The following is a 21364-nucleotide window of genomic DNA, read 5'->3' on the forward strand; positions in this document are numbered from 1 at the left end:
ATCATAGCATAACACTACAACAGAATACTACATACCTCTACTAATATGAATAATGTTATCAGAAATAAAAAAAATCATAAGACAGCACATATTCTACTTTATACTATCATACAGCAATCTATGTGCACACAGAGAACAATCCAGAAAACACTAAAATATAACAGTACCTGGAAACTGGGGAGACTAATGCCTCTTAAGAAGAAGCCTTAAAAAAATATTTTTTTCATTTTACTTGAACTTTTCAAAATCAGGTGTGAATTCCATTTGAAAAAGTTTTTAAAAAGTAGTAAAGTGTCTTTCTAGTTTTAGACACTTATGATAAAATCAGGAAAATGCAAACATTTTAATTACCTTTTAACATATTTACAAATTGTTAGGACCATAGATTTCATTTTTTATGGCTGAATAATATTCCATTGTGTGTGTATGTGTGTATGTGCTGCATGTACAACTTTATCCACTCATCTATCAGTAGACATTTGGGCTGCGTCCATAATTCGGTTACTGTTAACAATGTTACAGTAAACATAAGGATGTATATATCCTTTTGAGTTTGTTTTCGTATTCTTTGGGTAAAAAAGATTAAAGAAAATGTTAGATGACATTAAAATAAATTCTGACACACTTTCTAAAAAAGAAAAATAGTTATAAGTTGGTATGTCTGTCCATCATGAAAAATGGACTTGGAATTGAAAAGGAGAGATGAGACAAAGTGTTTTACACAGAGAAAGTGTTTAATGAATGGCTATATTAGTTTAGTTTTCAAAGAATAAATATGAAAAGTATAAAAACTGCTTACATGAAGATATGCTTCTATGTTATCATCAGGGCTTTAAAGACTGTAACGATGAGGACACCTGGGTGGCTCAGTCACATGAGCATCGGACTCTTGCATTTTAATTTTTTAATGTTTTTTAAAAATTTATTTCTGACAGAGAGAGACAGCATGAGCAGGGGAGGGTCAGAGAGAGGGAAATACAGAGTCTGAAACAGGCTCCAGGCACCCAGCTGTTAGCACAGAGCCTGACGCGGGGCTCAAACTCATGAACTGTGAGATCATGACTTGAGCCGAAGTCGGACACTTAACCGACTGAGCCACCTATGCACCCTGAGCATTGGACTCTTGATTTCAGCTCAGGTTGTGATCTCATGGGTCATGAGTTCAAGCCTCACATTGGGATCTGTGCTGGTAGTGCAGAAACTGCTTGTGATCCTCTCTCTCTGCCCCTCTCCCGTTCATACTCTCTCTCTCTCTCATAAACATTTTTTAAAAAGGCCATGAGGACCCACATCAACAAGATAAAATTTAACACAGATAAATGCAAAGCTTTAAGCTTAAGAGAGAATTGTTTGCACATATAGGTGGATTAGGAGGAAACTAATAGAGGACCACGAGGGAGAAGAAGGGGAAAAATAGTTGGGGAGAGGGAGGGAGGCAAACAATGCTGAGAACAAAATGAGGGCTGACGGGGGAGGGGGAGAGGAGAAGAGGGGTGATGGGTATGGGGGAGGGCACTTGTTGGGATGAGCACTGGGTGTTATATGGAAACCAACTTGACAATAAACTATTTAAGAAAAAAAAGAAAAAGAAAAGATATATTACAGAATTAGAGAATAACAAAACCTGGCAGGACTGCAAATGAAATTTTGAATTATAGTAATAAAAATAAAAATATGTCAGTGAGTAGGTGGGTAAGAGTCTCACTGGAGACTGTTATTAAGAAAGGCCTTATCTGGGGGCAAAGTGTCCAACTTCAGCCTAGGTCATGATCTCATGGCTAGTGGGTTCGAGCCCTGTGTTGGGCTCTGTGCTGACAGCTAGCTCAAGAATCTGGAACCTGTTTCAGATTCTGTATCTCCCTCTCTCTCTGACCCTCTCCTGCTCACTCTGTCTCTCTCTCTCTCTCTCTCTCAGAAATAAAGAAAACATTAAAAAAACAAACAAACAAAAAACCCTAACAAGCCAGATCCTAAAAATATATATTAACTAATCTCCATAAAAATGGGATAAAAAAAGTTTAAAAAACCTCACCAAGCTCCCACCCTCAAAACAGGTAATGTAAAAATTAGAAGAACTCTTCTAAAACTAAGTATAATAGGGGCACTGGGCGGTTTAGTCAGTTAAGCATCTGAGTTTAGCTCAGGTCACAATCTCATGGTTCGTGGGTTTGAGCCCCACGTGGGGCTCTGTGCTGACAGCTCAGAGCCTGAAGCCTGCTTTGGATTCTGTGTCTCCCTCTCTCTTTGCCCCTCTCCTGCTTGTACTATCTCTCTCTCAAAAATACACATTAAAAAAGAAAAAAAGAACACGTAACTATAATAATGATTTACCAGTGTGATGAAATGCCTTAGGCACAACTAACATTATGGACTATTCTGCACACTATCGGCATTAGCATCTCCTTTATAATCTCCCTACACTGACTCTTTTGCCTCATTTTAACCCACTGAAATCATGGGTCTGATGTGCCAATTTTTTCTCTAGTAACGTGCAAATACGATATTTTGTTTGTTTCTGACTAGGAAATACAATAGGAGACAACTATACTCCCCAAACATTTCTCTTACCCGAAAGAGCCACTTTAAAACAGGTATAGGGCACTGGACATAGTGATAAGCAGAGGTAAGGAAGCCCTGTGTTGTCAAAAAAATCTGATCTGTTTTTCCTGATCTGAAAAAACAAAATGAAATTAACGGACATTACTTTCACAGTAAGAAACTTCTACCACCATGACATCTGACAAAATCAGGAAAATGAGCAAGCACACTATCCTCGGTCCATGGAGGTGGACTCTTCCACACTATGGACGGGTTACTATAAAGGAAATTCAAGTGGTAGCCTTAAGTTGATCCAGTCTGTTGGCCTGTCTCCAGATTTATGTGGTGGACAAATCTACGTTAGCTGGCAGTGTTGAGAAAGTAGCTACTAAGCTTAGTGCATCGTCTGCTTTTGCCAGCTTGGGTTTGTACTTCTAAAACCTCACCACCAGAATTAATGTGATCTCTCTGGGTCTGAGCTATCATGCACTGAGAGAAACCAGACCAGTTAGGGCATGTGGTGCAGACTGCTAGTTGCTCATCCCAATACCTATTCTTGCTTTTTCTCCTGGCAACTGAACCGATTTTTATCTGGCTACACTTGCTGCCTGAAACAAAAATAATTTCCCATTCTTATTAATTAGGTGTGGCTATGCTGACCAAGTTCTACCTAACCAGCCATAAGGAGAAATGCGTGGGATTTCTGGGAATTTGAATGTAAAGGCTTGAATACCAGTAGCACTTGAGGCAACCAGGTGCTAAGGATGGTGAAGAAAGATTATGCGGTGAAACACCAGCCCTGGACTTTACTTCTGAACTTTTTCACATAAGAAATATACGTCTTATTTAAAGCCCCTGCTATTTTGGTAGTTGCCGTTATTACATGCTGATCTTAATCACAACTAATCTTTATTAGTTAGGCGTGTAATATGCCGAGAAACCATCTTACACTGATTCCATAATTAATAAAACACAAAAAAACAATAGCAGTAAGGACTAGGAAACTGGAAAGATCATCATAGAAAGTAATCTTTTAGGAGATTATGCCAGTTAGAACTCTTTTAGGATAATTTTTATACAGGAAAAAGTAAAATGTTTTCTATTTTTCTACTTACTTAAGAATAAGCTTTTCTACAGCGCTCTGTCCTATAAAGCCAGAGTCTCTTAAATCCAAGGTAAACTGATTGAAAATTTTTCCGGAATTGAGGAAATTAAATATTTCTTCACCTGGGTGATGATCAGGAATAGCATCAATTGTAACCGAAAATTTCTTTAGAAATTCCCTGGAATAAAAAAAATTATTGAATACCAAATAGTTATACTGCATATGGTTTTGTATTTAAAGACTGGGTACAAAGAAAACTTTTCTTAGGACCAGTGTTAATCCCAGATAAGAAGACTAGCTAAGAACATGTGTTTTGGTCCTCCCACTTTTTTTTTTTTTTAAATGTTTTATTTTATTTCTAGGAGAGAGAGAGACAGCGCGAGCAGGGGAGGGTCAGAGAGAGAGGGAGACACAGAACCCGAAGCAGGCTCCAGGCTCTGAGCTGGCAGTCAGCACAGAGCCCGACGCGGGGCTCGAACCCACGAACCGTGAGATCATGACCTAAGTGAAAGTCGGACGCTTAACCGACTAAGCCACCCAGGCACCCCATGGTCCTCCCACTTTTTGTTAGTAGTTAGTCCAGAGTCAGTAAATGGGTCTGTGAAAAGAAACCATAACCAGGAGAAAAGACAAAAATGCAACTTGGCCTTAACATTTGCTCTTAAAATCCATCATAGATGGATTAGAAAAGCATCATAGATTACTAAGTAAATAACCATCAAATTTATTTCACACAAACAAAATTTGCAAATGTGCTGTACCTGTGCTCTTCTAAGAGGCCATCCTCATCATCTGTACTGTCTTGATCTCCAATTCTGATGGGGGATTTAATACCTCGACCCTGCCTTATGTCTTCCTGTAGTTGCTTCTGCAGTTCATCTAGCCTTAGAAGTGAAAGAAATGTTACAGTAAATGGCATACCCTAAAAATAATCTTTAGTTTATGCCTAAAAGCAGCATCAAAAAATAAAACTAAACGCCCCAAATCCAACCTCTTATTAAAAATCTTGTTATGTGATAAACATTGTTACACTACAGGTCAAATCATGTTTCCCAAAGCATCATGATGTATAACAGAATTTTACCTAAACTGGTAAGATATCATAGTGTTCCATCACACCGAAGACTTGAATATTTCTTTACAGCTAAGACTTCAAGAATGATATCCAAATCATTTACAGAAAGGGTAAGCAAACTCTCTCTCAAAAATGAATAAATGTTAAAAAAATTTTTTAAAAAGTGGGAGGAGGAAAAATGGCAAAGAATAATTTGATTATTCCCTCTAGTCTTTAATGTTCATTTGGCCTCTAGTAGACCAACAACCTGACAATGTTAATTAGGATTTCTAGCAGCAGTAGTTATTACTGTCATTTTCATTAGCATCACAATAACTAACACTGAGCACTTACTGTGTGACGGGCATGTATTAAAGACTTTATGTATTAATTCTTTTAACCTTCGCAACAACCCCATGTGGTAGTTTATTACCCATTTTATACATAAGGAAATAGACTTTAGGAAAGCTAACGTGCTCCAGCTCAATGCAAGGAGCTGGGACTCAAAGCCAGAGGATCTAGCTCTAGAGTCCCTGCTTATACTGCTTGGCAGGAGTAAGTTATTTTAATCAAGGTCCTTACTCCCAGCTCCAGCCCCACAGTAGATAAGTATAATAAGATGATAAATGACTGGTAAATATTACTGCTCTATCAGTACAGGAAAGAATCAATCATCAGATCAAACTAGCATCTTTGCCTTTGGTCTGTACAATGTTCAATTTAAATAAACAACTTCAGATCTGATATCACAAATCACATGAATTCGTGAACTGTTTACAGAATTTTACAATAGAGATGATTTCGCTAATTAAATTTAGAAAAGGGAACACTTCTGACCTGCTAATTGTTAATTCCTAAGGTTAGCCAACTTGTTTATCAAGTTTGGAACATATATATACAAAATTCAAGTCAGCCGAGCTTTTACTGAAGGTCTCTGGGGGTAATTTTGAGGATATTTCTTAAATAAGGAATAATAAGGAATATATTTTTCCCTCGTTAGCAACATCAGTTTGTAACTAGTGACACAAATTTTATTGGGGACATTATCATTCACAAACTTTTTGGTTTCTGTGTGTGTGAGAGGGAGACAGAGGGACTGAGGGAGAAGGGGAGAGGGAGAGGGAGTGAGAGGGAGAGGGGTACAGTGACAAAGACAGAGAGAGAGAAACATAATTCTACACTTCTTCCTTAACAGCAACTTGAAGTAGAAATATGATGTCTGGCCATGGTGGTTCCAAAATTTGGACTAGGTGAACATAGGAGTATTTTAAAAAGTTCTACCTATGCAAACAAAAAACCCCAAACAACTCAATTAAAAAATGAGCAAAGGATTGGAATAAATATTTCTCCAAAGAAGCTATATAAATGGCCAATAAGGACATGAAAAGATGCTCAATGTCATTAGTTATTAGGAAAGTGAAAACCAAAACCATAATGAGGAACCACTTCATAGTCATATGAAGCCATAGATGGATGGCTATTATCAAAAAACCAGAAAATATCAAGTATTGGTGAGGATGTAGGAAGACTGGAACCCTTGGGCACTGCTGGTGGGAATGTAAAATGGTGCAGTCACTGTGGCAAACAGTATGGCAGTTCATCAAAAAATTATGTATAGAATCACTGTATGATCCAGTAATCCTACTTCTGAGTCTGTACCCAAAACAACTGAGTAGGGACTAGAAGAGATATTTCTACACCCATATTCACAGCAGCAATACTTCCAATAGCCTAAAAAAAGCAGTTCAGGGAGCCTGGATGGCTCAGTTGGTTAAGTGTCTGACTTCAGCTCAGGTCATGATCTCACAGTTCATGGGTTTGAGCCCTACATCGGGCTCTGTGCTGACAGCTCCGAGCCTGGAGCCTGCTTCTAATTCTGTGTCTCCCTCTCTCTCTGACCCTCCCCTACTCAAGCAGTCTCTATCTCTCTCTCAAAAATAAATAAAACATTAAAAAAATTAAAAAAAAAAATGGAAGCAATTCAAGTGTCCATCAAAAGATGAATAAAAATGTGATGTATACATACAATAGAATATTATTCAACCTTAAAACGGGAGGAAACTGACATACACTACAACACGGCTAAACCTCGAAGACTCTATGCTAAGTGAAATAAGCCAGTATAAGTGGACGAATATTGTATGATCTCATTTATATATGAGGTACCCAGACTAGTTTCATAGAGACAGAAGGCAGAATGGTAGCTGCCAAGGGCTGGGAGAAGAGGAAGATGGGGAGTTATTATTTAATGGGTATGGAATTTCAATTAGGGAATATGAAGAAAAAAGTTCTGGAGGTGGATGGTGGCGATGGTTGCACAACAATGTGAATGTATTTAGTACCACTGAGCTGCTCATTTAAAAATGATTAGAGTGTTAAATAAAGTTATATATGTTCTATCACAATAAAAAATACACAAAAAAATTCTGCCTGTACTTTTGATCAAGAATTTCAGCTACCAGCTAGATTCTAGTTGTGGTAAGTAGAAAGGAATTTGTATTATTACTGAATGCAGTAAACCATAAAAACCTGATCTTTTCACCCAGCCTGTGAACAAGAATACTTTATTTCTAACACAACTGACTGCAAAACTGTGATAATAACAGAAGCACAAAATGCTAACTTTTCATGATTTTTTAAGGTAAATTAAAAGCCAGTCAAACAAATAAGGAGAGTGTTAAATTTAGCAAGGTAGTCAAGATGCTAACTAACCTTTGTGTGTCTTCCATCTCTTTCACTAGACGTTCTAATGTATTGGTATATGTTCCACTATGAACATGGTCCTAAAACAGAAGAAAATTTAAGGACACTTTATAACACATCTTAGCAGAAGAATTGGGATGTTTTAAGTTATTCAGAGTACCAAAGAATATTTTTCTATTTTAATAACCTAGGCCAGGAGGATACCTTTCTTAGAGATTTTTCACCATCATGCTTTAAATTTATTATTTTGTACTGCAGGCAATTTGATTCTACCATTTATTAGGAAAGGCACTACGTATAAAACCCTGCCAGCCTTAGGAACTGACTGCAAACACCCAAGGGCTCCATGGGTGCCCTGTCTTTATTTTTAAATTCTATTTTAGTGGAATCAAACTACCAACTTTTAGGTGTTACCATGGAACATTAATACCTTCCCCACCAAATTTTACAGACATACTAAAATTTAATGCAGCTTATTCCCAAGATAGAATGAAGCACTTTATAAATAAAATTGCACACCACAATTAACAACATTTCTACACTCTACCTTCATTTACAGCAGTGGTCTCCAAAGCAGGGGGTGTGCAAGGTGATCCATTGGGGTGCAGGAAGAAAATAATAGAACTTCTATTTATATGGAACTTCTATAGAAACTCCAGTAGAACTTAGTCTATAGTAACTTCTACATAACTTCTATAGGAAAATACTTTTCTTTTTTTTTCCTTTTAAATTCTGTTTTTGTATATACTTTAGAAAGTACACAGTAATATAGTGGTACATGTATATAATCTATAAGTATACATATATATTGGAGTACATGCTTAAAATTTTTTTTACTAATAGAAGTGTATATGATCTAAAAAGTTTGGAGACCACTGATTTCCAGTAATAAAACTAAAGATACGGGAAACCCATTACAACCAAACAAGAACTGTAGCAGTTTCAGTCCAATTATGAATCACAAGTACTAAATTTTAAAGTAAGTTCTAACAATATACTCCTTTCACTAATCAATGCATTTCTCCCTCTTCAAATAAAGATAAATGTCACAGAACTACTTACTGTATAGTCTGATGACTGAGATCTAAGCCCCTTGGAAAGAGCAGGAGGCTTTCCTGTAGTTGCAGGAGTCTGATTGAAGTTCAAAGCCATTATTTCTTCCAGTGATTTTAATGTTTCCTCTTCCTCATCACTGTCTAGGTTGTAACCTAAACTTTCTTCATCACTATCAAAATCACCCCTTAGTTTTCTTTTCAGTGCACTGCTACCTGCATTGGAATTTCCTGAACTCTCTTTATCTGACGGGGCTTTATCTGAAGGTGCTGCAGGGCTCGGGACACATGGCACAACTTCCAAAGCAGCCGGGGGGGACTTTGTAGGAGTGCCACATTCTGAATGCAAAGATCCCCCAGAAATTTTCCCTGAAGATACATTAGAATCAGCTTGATCAGTCTTTGCCTTGTGTTCCTTGTGCTTGGAGGACTCTGTAGAATGCCCAGAACGTTCTTTAGATGAGGAACGCTCTTTTTCTTTTTTAGGAACTGGAAGAGTGCAATTTTTAGCGTTTAATGGTACCCGAGAGGAACCAGCACTCGGAACATGGGAAAGCAAAGGTAGAAGTTTTGTCTCCTTTGATGCCACAGAGCTAGCAGGTTTATTTTTCTGAAGGCTGCTAGCTTTTTTAACTGCAGACTTTTCCTGAGGTAAAGATAAGTGGGGTTTCGGCATCTTAGTCTCTTTGGTACTTGCCACACGGATTTGGTCACTATTCTTGGAAGAATGGTGGCCAGAATTTGAAGGTGCCAAGCCTCCGGAGGAGCGATCAACTTCTTCACTGGGTTCCTTGGATATATCTTCCAAGCGCAATACATCCCCAGGTGTCTTCAGTGCAATATGTTTTATAAATTTCTCTCTCTGATGTGGTCCGTCAGGACGCTTCTCAAGGAAGGACTCTTTTGCTTTTGGCATTATAGGTTCTCTTGTGCTTTTCAGATCTGAGTCCACAGAGTTCCTTTTTCTTTTGTCAGGGAATTTATTCTGCTTAGACCCTGCTAAAATTTAATTTTTGCCAGATTAGTGAAAAGTATATTTTCCTCTCATAGTAAAGTTTATTCAGTGAGTGTTTAGAACACTCCAACAAGTTTAAATTCTAAAAGTTTAGGCTGAGATCATTTAATAAACGTAGAATAAGGAAAAAGAGGTAACACTACCATTTATTTTACAAACTAATAAATGCTGGTGTCTAAATTAAAGCTAATGACAATGCTCATTTTCATTCCAAAGCTATTAAAAGTTTGCTACCCAAACAAAATTTAAGTTGCTGCTCCCAAAGCACAAAAATTGCTTATCTGTATCATGGAAAGGATTGCAAAGGCACTTTCCCTCAAAGTTCATATATTCTTGCTTAGGCCAAGGACTATCTAGTTCCAGAAATGAAATACTTTTACATCTAAATTTATAGTACTTTAAAACATGTATACAATCACTAGTTGAAAGCAAGACAAATTTTAATTTCTCAATTAAGAAAAAATCCACCCACGTCTTTCTCCCCAGTGTTTATCTTCTCCCGTGCATCCTTCTAGTCTTCAGCCGTGTTATGAGTTGTGGTTGAATTCTGGCTCCCAAAATGACTCCCAGAATCTCAGAGTCTGACTTTAACTAGAAATAGGCTCTTTACAATGATAATGAAATTAAAATAAGGTCATTCGGGTGGGTCCTAATCCAGTCATGACTGGTGTTCTTAGAAAAAGGGGAAATTTGCAATCTTGATTTTTTTTTTACATTATCATGCCATGAATTCATAGGGAAATGGACTGCAGCACCTCAGGCTCCTTTCCATTGGTTCTCACAAAATGTCCTTCTGTGGGTGGAGCAGGAAGGCATTTTAGCTGAACCCAAGTACCTTTCTTTTTGGCTTTCTTCAAAAGGGGAAATTTGGACATGGAGATGCACTTGAAGAGGAAAGATGATGTGAAAACACACAGGGAAAAGATGCCATGTGATAGGAGTGATGCAGCTACAAGTTAAGGAATGCCAACAATTGTAGGCAAATACCAGAAGCTAGAAAAGGCAAGGAAGGCAACTCTCTCCTGAGTTGTTAGAGCATGGCCCTGCTAATAACCTTAATTTTGGATTTCTAGTTTCTAGGACCATTAGAAAATAAATTTCCGTGTTTTTAAGGCACCTAGCTTTACAAGCTCCATCCAGAAGACCTTTAATAAGTCATATATATTTGAGTTAACCAGGTTTAAAAAATTGCTTATTGTGTTTAAAAGTGTGACGCATAGGTTCATAGAATCAAGCCCTGTGTTGGGCCCTGAACTGACAGTGCAAAGCCTGCTTGGGATTCTCTCTCTCCTCTCTTTGCCCCGCCCCCTCAAAACAAACAAATAAATAAATGATGTATCATTAATTAAAACCCATTATTCAATAAAGATTACTATTTATATAATCAGTATTCCCCAAATCAAGTTTCTCTCTGCATGTGTGTAATGTCCCCAAGTCAACAGTTTGATTAAAAAAATAATTCAAGAGTTAAAAGCAATTATTTGGAGAATATATATAATCTGAAAAATTCAATTTATAGACATGAAAAATCAATTAAGAAACAAATACTTCTACCTCCATTTTTCTAGAGATATTTCCTATTACCTGAAGAAATCATCCTATGCCCACTCAGTTTACTGGGGTTAAATGTTAAAAAACGACAGGCGTACCTTATAGTATAGGATTAGAAATCACATAACTAAGAAAAAGAGAAGACTTGGTGTGGATTTACACTGATTATTTTCGGTTTAGGGTTACAAAAGAGATACCTACAGAATTGCCAGTATGAATTCAGTTCCATTTTCCTAGAGAAGTCAATTTATATGCACCTAGAAATGAGGAGAAATTCCTGCTTTGTTCAAGAATTGAAGTCCTCACCAGGAGGAGAGACAAACTGTTTTTGGGCAAAACTTAGGAAAAAGCGGCTTACTAAGAGCTTCTGACACCTAGAATCAGAGGAGGTTGAACTGGTACTGCAGGTAGGCCCCCTTTCTGCAAGCTCTCTAGGGCAGTGGGTTAACTGCATGATTCTTTTTTGCACTGCTTGTACAAACTGTAGACTGTTTAAGCACATTTCAAATATCTGTTAATATACATATAAAATATTTAGGTAAGACAAGGATTGAGTTGTAACTGGAAAAAAAGTAAAAATTCAAAAAAAAAGAAAAAAGGTAAAAATCCAAAAAAAAAGAAAAAAGGTAAAAATCCAAATGTTCATTAATAGAAGATTGGTCATTAATAAATTGATGGATTAAGTTGGACCTCAGAATGCAGCGTAAGGACAGGACTCTGCAAGACCAAAGGTCTAAATGCCTTTACCAACATTTCTGAAATCTTCTAACTTGTGTGTGATTAATAATGTGTGATTATATATATAAGCATCACAACTGAGATGTATAACAGTAGTTAGCGTTCTTCATGTTATTTAGAATAAAAAAGTCCCTTATGTCCTTTATATTCTGTCAGCAGTCAAATGCAGTATAATGTGGATTTATTAAGAATACAATACCATAAGGGGCAGCTGGGTGGCTCAATTAGTTAAGCATTCAACTTTGGCTTAGGCCAGGATCTCATGATTTATGAGTTTGAGCCCTGCATTGGATTCTGAGCGGACAGGGCAGAGCCTGCTTGGGATTCCCTCTCTCTCACAAAAATAAATAAATAAACTTAAAAAAATAAAATTTTAAAAAGTATAAAACCATAGTTAATAATGATTATGCAAAAATACCAGAAGTTAAAATATAAGTGAAGGCAACCATTTTAAATCTGCCCGTGAAAATATGGAGAAAATATCTTTTTCAAGCACTGTTCAAAAACTTCAGGTGTGGGTCTGTATAAATGAAACTACTGTAGTCAATACTGATGAAATCTGCAGCCCATGAACTGAAGAGGATTTTTATCTTAGTCATTATCAGGGAGAGAGAAAAGCTGAAGAGCTTGGTGGCAACACCACCACCAGCAGCCCCTTATGTTGGCAAAGCAAACCTAAAAATATTTTCTTCTTCCACTCACCTCAGTGCAAGCTGATCATTTATCACAAACGTGTAATACTATGAGTATAGGAATAATCTCATTGCTAAGAAAGTATTGTTCTTGCATTTCATAATGTGAAAATTCAATATAATCTAATCACCAAAATCAATGATATTGTAAAAATTAAATAAAAAATGCAAAACCACATAAAACTTCAAATTTATTCCTGTATGCTAGAAGATCCTTCTGTGATGGCAAACTATGGTTTCAGCCTTGGCTGAAGACTGATTTTAACACTTGAGATCACCTGGCCAAAATGCAATGTACCTCTAGAATATATAAAAAACAGAGTTTTACATGGGGGGGGGGGGGTGCCTGTGGGCTCAGTCAGTTAAGCAACCAACTCTTGATTTCAGCTCAGGTCACGATCTCATGGTTGTGAGATCTGGCCCTGTATTGGGCTCCCTGCTCACAGCCTGGAGCCTGCTTGGGATTCTTTCTCTCTCTCTCTCTGCCACTCCCCTGCTTGCACTCTCTCTCAAAATAAATAAAACTTAAAAAAAAAAAAATAGAGCTTTACATCAAACCTGAAGAACAAGGAGTCATAACTGTCTCTCTGTACCTGTTTTTTCATCTCTAAAAGTAACCATCGTAAAAAGATGTGAAGATCAAACAAGTTAAAAGCACAAAGAGGGCACAGCACACTGTAAATGCTCAATAAATGTTGGCTATTATCATTATGTCCACTCTATCTTATGGAGGGTAGAAATTTGTAAAATCCATTTTTCAGAGTTTGCAATCATGGCAGAAAAAAATCTGATACACTAGACTATTAACAGTTATTTCTTAGGGCCTTTCATTTTCTGTGTTATATATTTCTGCCACTGTTTGAATTTTACACTGTTCTATTTTCTAGTCTAAAAAAAAAGATAAAGATACTTTAAGAATTACTGAATTAACAACAGTAGCTATTTGCTGTTATGTATTTTCTCAACCAATAGATACTAGAAGTACAAACAAATATCATGTAGATATCCTTGAAATTTGGTATTAAAAAGGTATCTTTGTATTTGAAATAGTGAGATAACACTGTTTTGGATTATGATAGCAGTTTCAACCTTATACAAAGCATCTATAACACCAAGACCTCAGACAGTCCATAATTCCAGTAATATAAGATTATGCTGCTTAATGTAAGCACGATTCAGCAGTAGGACACTGAATACCAAAGTAAGAAACATGTTGCTAGAAACTCTTAAAAGAGGTAAAAAGGTCAAGACAAACCACAGATTACACAAACTAAATTCAAGGACTATTCCTTTTCAATATAATTTTACCAAACTCAACTAATCTGAGGCATTCAATTCACCTCTAGGAAGTAAACTGCATATTTAAACAAATTTGTTTCAAAAAAGTGCCACTGACATACAATTTTATTTCAAAATTAGTAAGTTAATTTTGATTCTACCTGAAGCAGGTTCCCATGAATCAGAAGAGGATCTTTTCCTTGAGAAATGTCCATTTTCCTTTTAGCAAAATGAGAAAAAATTAGTTAGGAACTGGGGCCAGTAAAGAATATGAACTTTTCTTCATAACATTTAAACACAGATTTCTACACCAAATAAAGCAAGCACTTACATTTGGAGGTAAGTTCAAGCTTCTAGAGTAAAATATTTTCAACTCTTAAGTTTCACAAAAAGGTAATATTGTAAAATAAAGCCAGTTTTCAAAACACAAATTTAGATTTATGTGAACTCAAGATTAATACTAGAGCACTATACCATTTTTTTGATAAAGAGATAGCCTAATATTTGCCAATTAAGTAGATACAACTTACTCTTCAATACTTCAGTTCAAGTCCTGATGCACCATCAAACACTGAAATCTTAGAAGGATGAACCAAATGTTACTAACTTCTATTGTCTGTTAGCAAATCTCCCTGGTAAAGACCTCAAACTCCTTACAAACCAACCCTTGAATTTACAAATACATTTTCAAGCAATATACAAGGCAACACTCAAAATATCATAGTTTGGTTTACTTTTGGTCTGTTTTAAAATCTCATGGCATCTTATCAACATTGCCCTTTCTTGGTATCTGAACTTCATTTGCTCTGTACGTTGAGAAGCTCTATGAAACAGAGGTACCTTCTTTCTGGAGGAGAAGGTCACCTTTTATGCTAATCTAAATTTGGTCTATTCTCAAGAGGGAATATGATGAGGTTAACATATCTCTGGATGCTTTCTAAGTGTTTTCATCTAAGTTGTCTAAGACCCATTCTCAACTTAGGACTTCTGTATAATCTAAATCAGTGATTCTCAAAACTTTAAAGCACATCCGAAGCATCCGGAAGGTTTGTTAACTGCAGACTGCTGGACTCTTAGCTCCAATTTCTGGTTCAGTGAGTCTGGGGTTAGGTCTGAGAATTTGCATTTCTAAGTTCCCAGGTGATGCTGATGTTGTTAGTCCAGGGACCACATTTTGAGAACCTCTGTTCTAAACCCTTTCCTAATGTTTTTAGATTTTCTATTCCTCAAGTATCTCCCTACAGCACAGCCTCATTTAAAAATGACTATACTTGCCTAAAAAAAGAAGGCTTACTTTCTTCAGAAAGATTTTTGTTCCTGGTCTGAAAAAAATTAAGGGCGAGAAATACTGCTTTACTGAGGTCCTGTGGACAGCTGGAGGAAACGTAATGTAATTAACTTTTAAACAAGCTGTGTTATCAGTATTTCCAAAACAAAAGCTACCAATATAATGTTAACAAATATTAAACATTTTTAGATTTAGTGTTCTAGATATAATAAAGCAGCAGCCACACTAATTCAGTAATTATTACACATACCAGGTTTGAAAGATTACTCTTTCCAGGTGTGACATCATTCTGTTTACTTTGTTCCTGCCTTGGTTTATATTTTCTTTCTATACTAGAGGATTTTAAGGAAAGATTGCTTGCTTTTGAGAAGGAATTTTCGGAGTTGATTCTCTGCTCCATTTGCTCCCTTCTCAACTTCTTTAGTTCTCTTTCTCTGCAGTATGAAGCTAATGACAACTGGAACTTAGCTCCCAAAGGACTTTCTCCTGGGTGGTGCCTAGATAGGCTGCTCCTGCTGCTAAGACTTCTCGAACTGTTCTTGAAGATGTCAGCTTCTGTCACTGTGGCCTGCTTTTTGGAATCTGTACTGGTCTTGTCTCGATCTCTATCATTCTTCTCCCTGCTATTTTCATGAATGAACAGTGACTTCCTTCACTCTGGAGATCGATGTTTTTTCTTCAGTGTCTTCATCTCCTTTGACAAGCAATATGGAGGAACATAGACTTTTGTAACGGCCTTTGGATATTTTGGGGCTATCGACACACAAGGCCGACGTGACTCAGGTATACCACGATCTTTATGGTGCTCTTTAACGCCTTTCATGAAAGCCTCTAAAATAGTGCCCTTTTCTGATGGCATCCTTTTGGGTTTAGATTTTTTCGGTGAGGATAGTTTCCTTTCAAACTGCTCTGTCCCAGTGATGGACAATCCACTTCCTCCATATTTGATGTCTGATTTTTGTGGAGAATCCAACATATGTCTGTCTAAATGGCCAATTAAAACACAAATTGCACGTTATTAAAAATAACAAACTAATACATTTTGTACATTTATTTAACATTTAAAATACTAAGCTATCACAAAAATTTTCAAATCAATATTAGGTGATGATGATACACATTTTATGGAGGAGGGAATTAAGACATGGTTTATTTATTATTTAATAACCTTACTTTCATTAAGCTCCCTTTTGCTGTATCTTATAAGCTCACTATGGCTCCATTTATAAAATGTTACTATACTAGAGAACCAAAAAGCATGCACTATGAATATGATTGACTGGAATATTTTAAATGTAAGAATAACAGCAAAAAGTTTGTTCATGATGTTTAGAACTTATCTTTGTAAAAAATACTGCACCTTCATCATATTTTTTAATTTGAACATTAGGTTTAATCAAATAAAAGCTTTTAGAGAAATTTAAAAACGGAATCCATCTCCTTCCTCAAAAGATCCTGCAAAAAATGCATTAATAGTATACATACCTTGTTTTGAAGCTGGTTTGAAGAAATCTATAATTGACTGCTTCCTGAAAATAAAAGCATAACTAATATGGTATCACATAAGCAAATAGTAAAACTTCAATTATTCAGACTAAGGGGAGAATACTAGTAGATTTACAGGATATAGATTTCATTTCACTACCTGGTTTAACTAAGTTCTGACAGTGGCAGTAATGCTTTGCTAAGGTGATTATAATAAACTGAAAATATAATTTGCATTTCTTATAGAATTAAATTTATAAAAGCACAACTGAGGTTTATATAATCTACAGTACCAAAATGATAAGATTGGAGTATGCATCCAGGAATTAGGAGTGTCCTTCCCAGGACTGAAAAGCTTACTGCTACAAGGCAGAATAAATGATTTTGAGGGGATCTGATCCTATTGCTTGGTATTTCCAGTGACTGGTAGAAAATAATGCTCAATAAACGTTTTCTGAATGAATAATGGAGATTATAATAACAGAATAAAACCTTAACAGATTCAAAACAAGAGTAGATGGTAGAATGGCAATTCTGGTGATTTGGCCCATTTGGGGAGGCAGTCTGGCCAAAAGGCAAAGAGGCTTAAGTACCAAGCTTACACTATTATCTTTATATACTACAGTAAGATGTTAATCAAGTAACAGCCAAATTTAGAATGAGTCTTCGGAACTAAACAGTGTTTCAAATCCTATTTTTTATCTAGGAATTCTTAAGGTACCTCCAAAAATAACACATTGCCTGGGGAAAACACAAAACCGAGAAAAGGAAAAAAGTTAACAATTACAAAAACCAAATTGTTTTAATTCTTAAGGATTTCTGTGCCTTACAGTAAAACAAAGTGAACCATATTATCAGAATTTGTATTCTGATTTATGTTTTTAGAGTTGCCAGCGGCATAAAAAGGAATGTTGTACGTAGAGCAAAAGATTAACTTCCTGCCAAAATCCTGCTAAAATGTATTCGTTTTACTGAAAGAGAAGCAGTATACAACCAGTTTCCCTAAACATTTATCCACTATGAAGTGGTAATACTCAGAGAAAACTTGAACAATCCAAGTCCCTTGTACACTTTACAGGTCACATTTGAAGAGCAACATCCATCTATAATGTTTTACTAAGAGTCCACATGTTTGCGAGATGTTGGTAGAAAAGCTAACTGGTTATGATATGAATATGAGTGACAGGCTAGCGAAGAATCTATGCATTTGTTTTCATAAATTATATCAGGCAAATTAATTCCAATGAAGAATGAAGACAGAAATGCTAGAGGTTCTGCAAACGAGGAAAGCAGATGATGTTCTCAGTTACTGGGTGAGGAAAAGAGATGGGAAAGGATTAAGCAGCAGCTAATTCAAGACGATAGGAAACATGCCTTTACGTTAATTATTAAATAACAATATATCCCTTCCTAAAATATTAGATACCAGGCTTTTTGATTAATACACCAGAGAAATAAACAGTTTTGGGTAAAAAATACAAGAAACCTGTAAAATAATCATGAATGTAACTTTCAAGCAGGAACAGTTGTCTAATTTCATATGCACAGAAAAGCCCATTAGTTATTTATAATTAGGTTTTTAAAAATTGTAACAGCTCACAAGCCCTTATCTGAAATTTTTGGGGTCAAAGGTATTCTTGAATTTTGAATACACTGCAGTTTAGAAAGGGGGTAACTTAGATGCATTATGTAAAGTCCCCACTGGGGTGTGACACTGCACCCTCAAAGCGAACGCGTCAATATGTCAATATTTCTCCGGCATAAACATACACTTAATACAATAAAGACCATATACAGCCTTCCATTAGTTCTCATCAGGTTTGGCTGCCAAGTAATATGTGGTGCCAAACTTTCTGACAAGTTTGGACTTTCACGGCACTCAGGCTTTCATGATCGAGATAAGGGATTGTAGATCTGCACCACAATATTAGAAGATAAAACTGCTGTTAAATTTAAGTTACAAGCTTTTTAAAACTTAAAATAAAAAAGACAGTACCAAGTGCGTAGAGAATTTAAATATGTTTTATTGTCAGAGGATGTCATTTGATAAAACTCCCCATCTCATTACAGAACTCCCACAAAATCTTCGCAAGGAACCTAGCCTCTTGGAGCAGCGAAAAGTTACTGAAGGAAAAAACATCACATTCCAGATCTGTACGCTCTTGTTAAGTATGAATGATCGTGTATACTGGGCTATAAAGTAATTCGTGGAAGGGGTTCCCCTCGTCCATCGTACATAATGTCACCCACGACTTAGAAGTTTATACTGTTAAGCTACTACGATCAGTAGAAGTGACAACATACAAAAAAACCCACCCCTACTAAATATGCACAAAGCAGTTAGGGCCCCGGGTCCAGCTATCGTAAAGGACAAAAATCACGTTCTACCTAAGGTGGGTTCTCCGTAGCCATCCAGGATATGGTCACTGGACGAAGACCTGCATCCCAACTACAGAAAAGAAAACTCGAAGTCCCAGAAGCCCCCGCGCGGAGGCGGGGCAGGGGTTTGCCTGGCCGCGGAACGCCGAGGCCCGAAGCTCGCGGAGGATGGCGGGAACTGAAAGAGCGGGCGTCCGCAGTCCTCCCTCATACCCTTGCCCCCGCGACCCGGCCCCTTCTCCAGCCCTCTGCACGGTACCTGTCCCCAGGACTCTTTGTTCTCTTTCCCGCTGCAGCAGGGGCGGTACTACCGGGTCTCAGATGGCAGCGCGGGGGCGACGACCCCGGGGCTGGGGATGAGGGGAAACCTGGCCTAGCGAGTATGCAGCGCCTTGTCATGTCGGCGCCGCTGGCGACGGCGGCATGAGCTGTGGCTGGAGAAGTTGGGTGCGTGGTTGCCGTCTTGCTGCTGGGACTCGGGGAGCCTGTCGGAGCAGAGTTGGGCGGCACCCCCTTCTTTCTTCATGGCGGTTCGCTCTCTTCGGAAGTGACTCCTGTGTGAGCGGGAAGGAACCTGAGGACCGACAGGGGGCGGGTCTTACTGGAAGGGCTGCATTCTGACTGGTTGGCACGGCGGTCACTCCACTAATGGCGCAATGGAAAGCCGCGGCCTCTGAGAGGAAGGCGGGGCTTCGAGAAGGGGTGGGGTAGGAAACTGACCCTCCCCCCCGTCACGTGCGCGGTTGGGGGGGGAGAGGGCACCGTCGCATCCGGGCAGCGTCGGCCTTGGCAGGCACGCGGGGGCGGGCCGGCGCGGGCCGCTGCAGGCGCTGCGGCAGGCAGCGGGTCGAGGGCGAGGGACCAGGTTTGCAGAAGCCGACCAGAGCCCGGCAGCTGCCTTCAGGGAGGATGGTCAACAGTTGGGCGTCCTATGCCATACGATTGTGCCTCAGAAATTCCCAGCTGTTCATTACGTCGCCCCTTTAACATTTTACGCCAAAGTGCCCAAAAGGTAATCCGCACAGCCCAATCTGAAGGCTTGTCCATCCTGTGAGCGTTCTTGTTAAGGGCTGTGGTGGATGCTTTTCCTGTTTTTGTTTTTGTTCTTTTGTTTTTTTTTCAGAAAGAAAGAAAAAGCCCCACCGAAATAAAGGCTGTTTTTATTCCACAGAATGAATTTTGTTTCTCAGCTGTTGAAACCAGTTATCCATGATGTCTCTACGGCCAGATTCCTTGGAGAGTTTTGAAAGGAACATAGGGTCAGCTTTCAATTACCCATGTTGAGTGTGGACAGCACAGATTAGCGAAAGCTGCCAGCAATCTCCAGTCCTCCTTTGTAAGGGGCTTGTGTTTTGGAGGCTGTTAGATAGGGTTTTCCTTACAAACAGACTGGCCAGAGTATTTCTGAGCCTCAGTTTCCACGTCTATAAAATGAGTATTCTACTTTTCTGGGAAATTGTAAACTATAAAAAGAGAGAAGCAGTGTGAATGTCACAGTTGGGAATCTCTCATGTCATAAGTACTGAGCAAATTAGTGGTCCCTTTCCTTTGCTCTTCAGGCATACTCTTACACTTTAGTTTACTATAAACTCGTCCAGGGACAGGTCAGGTGCTGTTATATTTAATATATTAATAGTTATAGTGCATAGTTATAACATATATGTTGTAAGTATTAACCAAAATATCAATCTCCAGGATGTCCAAACTTTAAATGGCAGGCCTGTTCAATCATTTGGATGGAACAAAATCTTAAATGACACCAAAGAATTTAGACAGATCTTTATAAAGTTTATTGTACTGAGATTTGACTGCTTGCGTAGCTAAGCAAGGCTGACTGACCTGAGGTTCACCTCCTTTCCCTTCTGGTTACCCCTTAGGAGAAAAAACTAAGGACGAATAAAGTGGCCAACGAGGCTGCAAAGTGGAGGATGAAAGATAAACAGTGAAAGTACAGATTTGTCATACATCCCCAAAAGCATATAGATACAGCTATATTACTAGGTAGTAGTAATACAAGAAAGGAAATACTAAAATAAGGGGCATTTTTCTGCTAATAATTGAGAAGTTACTATACCTACCATTGTTCCTTACATAAAAAATAATAGATGCTTGAAATGTGTTGAATGCATAGTGATTTATATGTTTTGTTTATTTAGGGCTTTTTACATGTATTATTGCCTGTCTCTTGTATTAGTGCATTCTGTTGGATGTTTCTACACTGGTAAATTCTTGCTTCTATAACGGCACGTCTACAGAACATTTAATCCGATTCGTTTCACTGCATGCTCAGTCCATTAAAAAGAGCGATGCATAAAAAACAACATTCTACATGATCAATCAGTTGCTTTTCTTGGATTATAGTATTTGAATCATCTAGCCTCCGAGGTATCACTTGAAAGTCTGTACTCATAATACCAAACAATAGTTTTCACATTTTCTTAATCTGAGCAACAGATTATGGAGTTAAGTGAGGCAAGAAATCCCTT

At 37.8% G+C, this 21364-nt stretch overlaps 2 protein-coding genes across 4 annotated transcripts in view; both read right to left on the minus strand.

The window, feature by feature from the left end:
- LOC120243196 (SMC5-SMC6 complex localization factor protein 2) overlaps positions 1-19216 on the minus strand; it is a 44896-nt gene extending 25680 nt beyond the window's left edge. For 2 of the 3 annotated variants that reach the window (XM_039249253.1, XM_039249250.1), the window contains exons 1-9: positions 19138-19216; positions 16500-16543; positions 15265-15998; positions 13888-13945; positions 8463-9451; positions 7410-7480; positions 4405-4527; positions 3654-3821; positions 2569-2671 (exon numbers count right to left, since the gene is read on the minus strand). In XM_039249253.1, the coding sequence (XP_039105184.1) occupies positions 2569-2671; positions 3654-3821; positions 4405-4527; positions 7410-7480; positions 8463-9451; positions 13888-13945; positions 15265-15414 (1662 nt within the window). In that variant the 5' untranslated portion in view covers positions 15415-15998; positions 16500-16543; positions 19138-19216. The remainder of the gene's footprint in view (positions 1-2568; positions 2672-3653; positions 3822-4404; positions 4528-7409; positions 7481-8462; positions 9452-13887; positions 13946-15264; positions 15999-16499; positions 16544-19137) is intronic. The other variant, XM_039249252.1, reaches the window with a different exon arrangement.
- Positions 18504-19410, minus strand: LOC120243197 (SMC5-SMC6 complex localization factor protein 2-like). Its single transcript, XM_039249254.1, has one exon. It carries the CDS (start codon positions 19275-19277, stop codon positions 19086-19088), a length of 192 nt encoding a protein of 63 aa, XP_039105185.1. The 5' UTR covers positions 19278-19410; the 3' UTR covers positions 18504-19085.
- Positions 19411-21364: the final 1954 nt, after the last annotated feature.

The sequence above is a fragment of the Hyaena hyaena genome, unplaced genomic scaffold (genome assembly GCF_003009895.1).
Source record: "Hyaena hyaena isolate Hyena2069 unplaced genomic scaffold, ASM300989v1 scaffold_331, whole genome shotgun sequence".
Classification (NCBI taxonomy): Eukaryota; Metazoa; Chordata; class Mammalia; order Carnivora; family Hyaenidae; genus Hyaena; species Hyaena hyaena.

Bases quoted from the DNA above. Each gene is read 5' to 3' on its own strand.
- LOC120243197 (XM_039249254.1), bottom strand. From the start codon at position 19,277: ATGACAAGGCGCTGCATACTCGCTAGGCCAGGTTTCCCCTCATCCCCA.